At 30.7% G+C, this 11236-nt stretch overlaps 1 protein-coding gene across 2 annotated transcripts in view; it reads right to left on the bottom strand.

Annotated features, from left to right (window-relative positions):
- The window catches only part of stol (stolid), a 203736-nt gene that overhangs the window by 46901 nt on the left and 145599 nt on the right, over window positions 1-11236 (bottom strand). For both annotated transcript variants that reach the window (XM_067047704.1, XM_067047705.1), the window contains exons 5-13: window positions 10993-11124; window positions 6379-6650; window positions 6010-6120; window positions 4519-4711; window positions 3077-3213; window positions 2906-2992; window positions 2737-2817; window positions 1322-1396; window positions 491-595 (exon numbers count right to left, since the gene is read on the bottom strand). In XM_067047704.1, coding sequence (XP_066903805.1) covers window positions 491-595; window positions 1322-1396; window positions 2737-2817; window positions 2906-2992; window positions 3077-3213; window positions 4519-4711; window positions 6010-6120; window positions 6379-6650; window positions 10993-11124 — 1193 coding nt within the window. The remainder of the gene's footprint in view (window positions 1-490; window positions 596-1321; window positions 1397-2736; window positions 2818-2905; window positions 2993-3076; window positions 3214-4518; window positions 4712-6009; window positions 6121-6378; window positions 6651-10992; window positions 11125-11236) is intronic.

Genomic DNA, 11236 nt, shown 5'->3' with positions numbered 1-11236 from the left:
TATATTGATAAGTATGCTCTGTAAGATAGCAACCTGATGTATTTAGGCAGCATAGATAAATAAATAATAATTTTATTTGAAGTTTAACTAATATTCACTATTGAAATTGTATTACCTTGTTAAAAATCATAATAATAATAAGATTGACCTGAGAAATGTTATATTAATCATAAATGATAAAACTAGAAACTAAACATCTTAGTATGCCATATTTAAAATATATACGGAAAATATGCAATAACTCGAAAAATGTATGAGTTTATTTGAATATTACAAATTAAAATAAGATAGTCATAGGATTAATTGAAATTTTACTGGAGATTCATAGATATATGGATAGAGAGTACATAGATTTTGTACCTGTTATAGGTACAAAATTTGAATAGTAGAAATGTTTAGATTTCAGACATAAAAATGCTGATATTATTATCCCTATTACTATATGAGTGTGAATTATTTAATCATATATAACAAGTAAAGTAATTCTTACATCATTTAGAAGGCTGTTATTATCACGACGGTTTGAATCTGAGTCCAGAAGTTCTACGCTTGTTAAGTCAACACTATTATAATTTGGCTTAAGCGTTTCAACAAACTGTAAAAGTACATAATATATTATCTTTATGGTGAAATCATTGAATTTTATGGCAATAAATAAACTAAATAACATTAAATATGCATAATAAATATGGAAAATAATTTACCAAATTTTTGTCCAGCTAAAAATAAAATAAAATAAAATATTAGACATAAATTTAAATAATTCAAACTATATATATATATATTTATATTTATAATATAATATTAACTAATGGAATTTATACCCAAGAGTTGAATTTTAAATTAAAATTTTTGATAATAATTGGGTAATAAATTGAAATTCTTAGTGTTGGTGAAGACATGAATATATTAGAGATCATTAATTGTGTTCTGATGATGATTTTCCATGCAAAATAGATGCATATTATTTAAGGAGCTATGATGACCCATACTAGGTTGTTGAAATATTTTCTGGTTTACTGTAATTAATAACCAGTTTTTATTGATATTCTTAATCAACTTTAAAATGGAAGTATTTTCAGATATTAATTATTATCTGAAAACTTTTGCATGGTCAGTTTTTCAAAATCATTATAATAAACTTACAGGTATCTATTAAATTTTTATATTTTGTAAGATGCTGTTTAAGAATTGATGACAGTTACTTCATAGTCCATATATTGGATGTATTATTTCTTTTCATATTTATTCTTCTTAAAAAAATTAACCTAAGAAAAGTAAAATAGAAAATATTAATATATTCAATAGATCTAATACTCACTAGTGGCCTCAGATCAGGATGATAAAGTACGTGCCCATTGTTGTTAACAATGAATGAATAACCATTGACACCAATCTAAAAACAAAACAATATATTAATTTTATTAGGCAACTTATTTTTGATGATCAAAATGTAATTAAATAAAGATTTTCATTATTAGGTAAATTCTATATATTAAAACGCTAACATTTCTTAAAAATTTATATCAATGCAAATTATAACTGAGTATTTTAAAAAAGGTAAGTCAAGGTAGAATTCTTTGTTTTCATCAAACTGAGTTTGATGTACTAATTAATACCTTTAACTTCAATAAGAAAATAAAGTAATTATTATATCCTTAATAGAATTTCGATGGTACAGTGATCTATTATATACAATTACCTCAATATTAGAAGTTAAAGCTGATGTCAGCACCAATTAAAAAAAAGTATCTAAAACTTTAATGAACTAGAGTAATTAATACAAACTATATTTATATTAATCAGGAGTGGAGTGGCTCAGTGAGTAAGGCACTGTGCTACTAACTCCAGGAGTTGAACCCGGGTTCAAATCTAGCTTTGGCATGATGTGATAATTATTTATTCTGTCACCATAGCTGTGAGTCAACCCTGTAGGTTCTGAGAGCTCTCTAGGATTTACCCAGCCTCATAAAGTGGGTATTCTTAATGAGGAACAAAAATATTGGTGGTTGAGCGGGATCATAAGCAGATCACCTCCTTGTAAAACCCCTTTTCAAGAAACAGTACTTTCTTGCAAAGTACTGAAATGTGGCCCTTTATGGGTTTTAACGGTTAGATTTTAATTTTTTTATAAAATTTATTATATATAAAATAATAACCGATATTATACTAAGTTTATATAAATATATGTTATTATATATGTTTACCAATAAATTTCAATTAATTATTAATAGCCAATAATATCTAAAGATATGTTCTAATTTAGGATATGAATAAAAACCTGCATTAAATGTTTTGATAATAAAAGAAAATCATGAGTGAACAAATTATATTCAGGGCTCTTATTTCTTTTTTTGTCCGAAAAAAATTGATATGCACCAAAGAAAAAATATACATTATCTTGAATATGTCAACCTCAACTTATTAATTTTATTTTAGCATGAAACATTTAGAAAATTTATATTACTAGAGTTTAGTTAATGAAGTGGAGCTCAGAAACTAATTCGATCAGTTTATCAAATCCTATTTATTTTTTTCTGTTAATAATCTCATTTGAAAGATGAGATCTTTTTCACATTTCCATGCAGGAGAGATAGATATTTCGTAAGATTGATTAAACTGCGTGATTCTACGATGGTTTCTGTTGTGCATGAGTATAAGTAAAAAAGCCTTATTATTTTTATTGATTTGTATAATTGATTTGTTATACACTGCACTACAAAGATAGTTTATTACCTTATATGGAGGCACTAATTTTTTAATCTGCTGAATAGGGATGTCATTCCCAACAACACCCAACAGGTTTGCTGTTCTTACCTATTTATGAAAAAAATATTAATTTACAGATAATTTTTTTAAACTTTAATTTCTTAGAAATAATACTCATAAAATAATTAAAAATTACCGTTAAGTTCCTTCTGTCGAAAATTGGAGTTGAAACAGTGGTCATTAGTTGGGCATCAGGATTACTGTCAGAAACAAGAGTGTTACTCTGAAAAAAATTAAACAAATCTAAATTATATAATTTAAATACTATATGTATTATTCAGATATTATTATAAATATGAATCCATACCTGGCCCCCAGCATACACAGGAGTCCAATGAATGGGGTGATCATTTTGGTACATAACCATGGGTCGTGCCATGACTCTTAAGTAGTTTAAAACTTTCTCTCTTACATTATCAGGTTTTTCAACATGTTCATAATAACCTGAAAAAGATATTTCTTTATATTTAGATACAATGGTTTATAGATCAAACTACAAATAAAATATTCAATAATAATAGAATAAAATCGTAAAATTTGTAGAAATAAAATAAAAATCATGTTTCAGTTCAGGAACCCCTTTTGTACTTGTTCCTTGGCTCCATCAAATGTCTTTGAATTTCTACATGTTTTTTTAGATATTTGTCTAAGGATGAAAATCAGATCTGAGGAACTTCTATAGGCCCTAAGTATTTCTATCAGTCTCCCTTTAGCATACACTCAACTTTTCTACTGTATATTTCCCATTATTATTGAATTAATTTTACAAAAGACACTACAGAAGAAAGATATTTTGGTGACTGGAGGAGCTTTTATTTTCTTCCTTCTTAAAAATGGAATCCTTTTAAATTTCCATATCAACAAGGCTATCTCCTTTTAACTTTAACTCATTAGTGACCAATAACTTGGCGTGCACCAAATCTTAAGAAAGATAGGAGGTAGTTAGTTGTTACTAGTAGGAGTAAGAATACTAAGAGATTTTGGATAAGTTCGCCAATTTGCCAAAAGTTGACAAGTTATTTATTTATTGGTTTTTTAAGAGATTTAAGGATTTGTTTTTGGAACCTTCCAATAATATTTTAACTGAGGTTAATCAGTTAATCCGAGAAATGTTTCCACCAGAGAAGGATACAAATTATGGTAATGACAGGGTACTGCTACTGGTATTGGTTTAGGAACTAGCCTCATAAGTGGGCCTTTTAATACTTTTTTCTAATACCTAATAGCTATGTAGATTTTCGATCTAAAGTAACCCGAGTGGTAGTGTCAGGATTTATTTCTTGGGACTGGTATGGAATATATGTTTACTGACCTGTATAGGAATTAAAGCTACACCACTTTGAAACGAGTATCTGGGATATTCATCCAAATATTATCATAACTGAATAATATTTTTTCATGTTTAAACTATTATATGGGATATATGATTTTAACATTTGTTGTCCCTTTTTGTGTGAATAGCGTTCTGATTGACAATTACAACGTCATGTGATTTCTCCTCAGCTTTAATAATTAAAAAATATATAATAATTTCTTTTAAATATTTCAGAAAAGCTATCTCAAGAAAACTTGAATAGTGTATGGATTTTTTTCTTTTAAATGAGGAATTAAAATGCATATTTATCAATTTTACCTATTTTTTTTTAACATGTCAGACTGTAATACTTGTAAATAAATAAAAAAAATAATAGTGTATTGAATCTAATTTTTAATGAAATAGTTTTTAGAAATAAACAAAATTGATCATACCCTTATTATCGCAAGCCATTTCAAATAGTTCTTGTGCATTAGAAGTGTCCTTGCCAACTAAGTAGGTAAACACCCTCACAGGCATATGAGGCCAGTTGTATTCTTTGAATATATGTTTAAAATCTCCTTTGTGGCCAGTTGTGACAAACATGAGAGCTTGATTACATTGACAGCCTTTACCTGATCTATTATACTGTAACAAATATATAAAAACTGTAAGCTACTTGTTCATTTTAATTGATTTCATTAAAATTGTCTCATGTTACTATAGAAATATAATGGTATTATATTAAAAGGGAATAACTTTTGAGTGCAAAAAATTACAAATTCTATAGTTTGAAAGTTAGATGAATTTGATTTCAGTGTTATCCTCATAAGTGTTTTATGTAATGTTTATAAGAAAGTGTTTCAGTACTATAGAAGAAAAATAAATAACAGATAGAGTGCTGTAAATGTATGTTCCTATTGATACCTCTAGCTGAGTCTAAGTGTCACTGGTGTTTCTGGTATGCTTTCACAGATTTCCATCGGCTGTTGAGGGGCTCTGAGTATAAATCTGATAGCTTTTCCAATTGACCAGTATATTGTTTCATTTCATTATTTAGTTAACAAAATGTGTGCTTACCAGATGGTTGTCAGTCTTAATATCTAAAAGTTCTTCCCTTTGGCTCTGATATACCAGAGATAACTTGCTCATTGGCTTATATTTGTTTATTATATTATTCTTTGGCTGGTTGCTGACCCTGACCTTACTGCATCTTATCAAGTTTTGACAGGGAAACAGGGGCTGAGAGATTGGTATTGAAGTAAGTTGTATTTGTGTCACACCTTCATCAAATCTTCTATGAGCCAAAGTCATTTTCATTCCATAAGAGGATCTTCATACTGACCATGATGACCAACCGTGGTGATCCAATGGATCAAAGCTAATATTCAAAGTCTTTGTCTTTGTTTTTGTTAATGTTAATTAAGTCCGGGGTTTTACATTTAATGCTGCAAATGTGGTAGTAGTTAGTTTATTTATGGTGTGATGCCTGTGGACTGTATGAATAATGTGATAAGTAAGTGTATGGGGCAGTGTTTTAATGAATTTATCAATGGTTTCAATGTTGCATTTTTGGGGTGCGATCTGGAATATAAATTTTTGATCATGGCCTAAGCTGTTTCACTAATGAGTGATATTTTTCTCCATTTTCAATTAATAACTATTCAATTTCAGTCCCACATTAAGCCAGTCAATTGACTGCACATTGGAGAATAAACAAGATTTGAACCTTTGTAATATTATGGGGGCTAGGGTAGATTACTAGATTGCTTTAAATTGTAGTTACTGGTTATTATGGATGTGAATCTATTCAATATTTTAATGTAATAACATTAAGTAATTTATTATATATTTATCATATATAGTAAACTTAATTTTTCTAATTGAGTAATAATCATATTAAATATTAAAAATATTTTTTCTTGAAGTTGTTATGGAAAAATTACCCTTTGAAGAATGTCAAAACCAGTCACCAGAGCAGCAGAAAAGTTTGCCCCACTTTCCAACTGAAGTCCGTCTAAAGCAACAATGATTTCCCTTTTGTTCACTTCTGTGCTCTAAATGAAGAAATAACAAATTAACATAAACTGTTTCAGCAGTTATTTACTTTTTTTTTTTAGATACTTTCTACAATTCAAAAATAAAATAATTAGAAAGGTAAGATCAGAGAATACTGTATTAAGAATAAGGAATTGAGTAAATAAGTAAAAAAAAATAAAAATACATGGCTTTGCAACTTTGTCTTGTCAATTAAATATCTTTAAATATTTTAATTTTGGTTTATATAATTTTTGAAAAAAAAAAGACCATATTACCTGAACTAGCATATTCTTGAAGCAGGGTACCAACTCCTGAGTAGTATCTGCGAATGTGAAGACATTAAAGAAGTCATCATCGCCTAACGTATTGATGATTGTGGCGACAGTCAATTTCGCAAGATGAAGGGCATCACTGGTCATAGAACTTGATATATCAAGCATTATGGCCAAGTCTTTAGGACTTGTTGAAGCTCCAACGTACCAATTAGATGTTCGGAAATCATGCAATTCCTGAGGGTTGTTCGATTCCTCTGGAGGCCATTGCATAGCTGAAAAATAAATTAAAATATAAATGTTTTTATCTTTATATTTATTAATTTATTTATCTTTATATTACAAAATAAAAATTTGAAACTGAGACTATTAACGTTATGCGCACCTCTTCGTTGAAAGAGAGTAGTCACGCCTGTAGCTTATTGAGAGAGATTAAGAGGTGGGCCCGCACCGAGCGGCACTTTTCTATGGGCAGCAAAGCTCAGACGATCCAAAAACAGTGAAGTTCAAAACGTCCGCAACCAACTACTACTGCGCAAAGTAAATAAATTCCCCTCCTACTCTCTGTAACTCTTTTCCTTTAACAACATGTTCACGTTTCTTTGTTTACCTAAAGTAAGGAGACACTTGGAAAATATATTGTAACAAAGTTACAAGAGTGCAATATAAGTGTTTTTTTTGCCTCAAGTCTTCCATTGGGGACCTATATAGTTACAGAGTGGGGATGTCATGAATCCTATCTCAAGTCCACCGCGAAATAAATATTGACTGACCCAGGTGGGAATTGAACCTATAACCTTCTGAACCAAGCGCTCTAGAACCCAAGCCCCAACCCGTCAGCTACCAGGATCTCTATGTTTTATTTTTGAACATCTTAAATAAGTTATTTAGGTTAGGCTACGTACATTTATTGATTCTTGTGACTATTGCTCATTTAGCATATCGATAATTTATTGTAAGTTTTCCATTAACACTTGTCACTAGTTGAGGTATTTAATAAATTAATAATTATATCAATAACTGAAAATATGAGGTCTCACTTATGAAGTTGTCGAGGTGGGTTAGTTTCTATCCGAATCTGCTTGTCCAGGAGGCCTCGACAATGCGTGTTCAGTTAATAAAGATAAGGTAGTTGACAAGGAAGATGAGTAGATAGGATGAGACTAACGTGCAATAACCACTATATTTCAGAGAATGGTATCCTCGTCCTACTGGGTATTATTCCGCTAAACACGAGGGAGGTATGCAGACCTGGAGGGTAGCTAGCCGCCAGTCATGCAGGAAGGTGCTCTCATCCTGCCGGGTACTATTCCGATAGCGGCGAAGGAAGTATGTAAGCCCGGAGGGTAGCTTGTAGCCGGAGCTTACGAAGGGATAACAGGTAGGGAAGAGAAATCATATCAAAGGTGAACAAAAAAATAACAACCATTTAGAAATCAGGTTTGGCTATAAACCAAAACTATCTCGAGTAGAGGCTGTGGATCTGTGTTCTGTGTTCTTCAGTGTTAAATTAGATGTTCTTTAAGACCCTTATTTATAGGCCTAGTGCATACGGCTGTGACCGAGAAACGGTCTTATCTTATCTGCTTGAGGTAGTTTCGTGCGTTATTATGGCATCGTTTATTTATCATTTTATCGACATTGCTCAATAGTATGTATATAAATTAATAATATGTACAAATAATAATATGTTTTTATAAAATAAATAAATTTGAGAGCTTCGGCAAGGCTCGAGGTGCTGCGCTCTGGTGGATTGTAATCGAATTTCTTGCTGGTCTCGCTACAAAGTAATTGAAGACATGGAATGGTATGTGGCATTTGAGGAAAAAAAGGATTCCTGAATGGAAAAATATTTTCTATACATTCAAAAATTGAATTTATATTAATCATTTTTAAAGGTTACAATGCTATATACAATTGTATTATTTTAAGGGAAAATTTTAACCCTTCTCGCTTCTTAAAGATTTTAAGAAAGTTTGGTGATTGAAAGTTGAAATGGTTAAGAAAACCAGCAGCCTTCCTAATATTTCTTTATTTCTGAATCGTAAGACCATCAAAATATCAAAAAAGGTCGTGATAAATAAAACAACAATTCAAAAACAGAGAACACTAAACAGTTTAACGAAAACCACACATTTGGTGAGATTTCCAATGGATTTGCCACTGAAAGGAATATAAAAAACTGAACTGCTTGCAGAGACTGGTCAGTCAATATCTCAAAATATGAAGGCAAGGAGGTTAAGATGGGTGAGGACATGTGGCTCGAAGCAATCCGTCAGGACGTCTCTACACTACAATGAATGCCAGTAAAGTTGGCAAAACTCCACGTGGAAGGCACAAAACCCGATGGATAGACAGAATCAACTGCTGGAAAGCAGTTGCCCAAGTATTTTCAGTACAACCACTAATTGCATTCAGAATTTCCAAGTCAATTCAAATCTTTTTAGATTGCGAGGGTGTTTTTGAATTTACGTTAATTTTAGAAGTTTTCTCCGATATAGCAACCGTTTAGTAGATATTGATGTACACTAATTCCAAATTTGCAACATTATTTTCTATTGTGCGTGCTCCTCTTGAATTGCTATCATGTTCAGTTTTATTCGATACAAAGGAATTCTATGAGGTTTTTAAAGACGCTTTTTCTGAATTTCTCTTTGTAATTTTGATTTTGCATTAGCGTATTGAATAGTTATTTCTGTTCGAGGTTTCTCCGGTAGAAGGATTATTCATTAACTTTTTTATTGTCATTTCTGATTTTACTATCGGATTATCAATTGCACATGGAAGAATTCAATTAGTAATGATGTTTAAGGTTTCTTCGGTATAGAAATGATTTATTAATAATTTAATATGGCCGTGAAAAAACAAAGATATAAAAATACATTCGTTTAAGCGTCGTAGAAAACCTAAATAACGAACCTTATACGAAATAAACCTTGAATGGTGTACTAATTCAAAAGGCGTATGCCTTTTGTCTGATATGTTTGATACTTGGCTAATTCGGAATATGCCCCTTAAAACCTAAAACACGGTATCTATAATATGATAATAGATAAAAGAATAGAAGGTGCGATTCTTTACGAATACTTATACCGAAAAACGTCAAACCCAAATTTTCAGGAGAGAGAAATAGATGAAAATAATTGATAAAAACAGTAATACATAGATATAAACAAGTAATAAGTATATAACTTTTATTTCTTTTAGGTTAAAAACCAAACATTTTTACCGACGATTTCGCTATTTAGAACTCGTTAAATTTTCCAACAATATGGTGAATAACATGCAAAGTATGTACCGCGGAGTACCCTTGGCGGTATCCTTATTCTGTAAGTTAGTTTTTATTTCGTTTGAAGGATACTCACGGAAAATTGGTGCAACACTACTTCTCGGTCATAGCGAGTTCTTAGGGCGACAATATTGTATTTGCTTATTCTTAATAAACCAGTCAATTTTAAAAATGTACTTCACTAGGCTACAGCACTAACGAGGTAAATGAATTTTTGGTTGTTGTTATCAGTAGTAACTGTCTTATAAAAAATCTATGGAATTATATTTATATATGATAATCCCAAAAGTAAATCTCCTTTCTTTTATAAATAAAGAAAATATATTTAATTCTCATAATATTAAATAATTTAGAAGGTATGGTGACAGCTTTTGTATGCCAACGTCAAAGCAGTACCTTGCGCTGAACACAATGTTTTACCTTCTCATTGGAGCTGAATCGCCTGTCAGCCAAAAATTCTCATCGGGGTGTGCGATTATGTTCCACATTTATTTGGATCCCAGCAGTGTCAACCAACTAAAAGCTCACTTCGTTCCCAAAACACAACGAAATTGACTTTACTGGTAGGCTGCTTAAACCTTCGCTGACTTAAGACATTCCTCACACACTCTCTATAGCTCGGATTCGACGCTTAGTGGGATGTGAAAAATTAGGTTTAACGCTTTCTCAAGGACGTGGTGGGGAACTGTTTAGACATGGGCATATTATTTTTTTACCTTTAAAATTGTGTAAATATTATTGAAAATAAACGGAATTTCATATTTCTTAAAAATAGGAGACTTTTGAAATCCCTCAAACATTTTCCCAATAAAAATAAATGTCTAAATTATCCGTTTCAAACAAAATCGGGACTAAGAACCTATCTTTCATTACACTCAAATATAAATTAGGACATTATTTTTTATAAAATTTTGAAACAGGTTACTTGAAGAATAGTTATACACATACTGTGACGAAGGGGAAGTGATTCCTGTTATATTTAATTTGTGAAGAAATAAAATTAATAACTTAATTATTAATAACGATTAATTATTCTGTTTCATTAGCCAGTCGCTAATAGAGTAGTCAAACATTAGATCGATTTATCACAGTCACAGCAACACTACGTCAGCTATCTCCTCTAGTTAAGATCAGATCAGATGCGCTCAAAGCGGACATTACTCTGAAACAGTTCGTCCCGGGCTTGATCGCTACATTCACATCAATAATCGGTCTTGTGATTCAATTAGAATAATTAAATCATTAGATTAAAACAAATAAAATACTTTCCTATAATAAATAAATAAATTGTTTCGAAAAGCGATTTACAAAAAATATATCGTTCTTACCTGGAAATCTCCTCAGGAAACCTGTAGCACTTCCAAAATATTGCCATGAAAGGGTTGGGTCTACTTCGTAGTTATTTACAAAAACAGGATCCAAATGTTCCGACCACTTGAGAGCATTGAGGACTTGTTTGTCTGAAAAAAAAGATTCATTAACTGACAAAACCATTACATAGAAAGTTTCTAATTTTGATTATATTCTTTATATAAATGTAAATTATGAAAGGAAAAACAAATAAAATATCTT

Source organism: Halyomorpha halys, unplaced genomic scaffold, assembly GCF_000696795.3.
Source record: "Halyomorpha halys isolate HHAL.00 unplaced genomic scaffold, Hhal_1.1 Scaffold389.1, whole genome shotgun sequence".
NCBI lineage: Eukaryota > Metazoa > Arthropoda > Insecta > Hemiptera > Pentatomidae > Halyomorpha > Halyomorpha halys.
The sequence above is the reverse complement of the archived record's forward strand: the minus strand, read 5'-3'. Positions and strand labels throughout refer to the sequence as shown.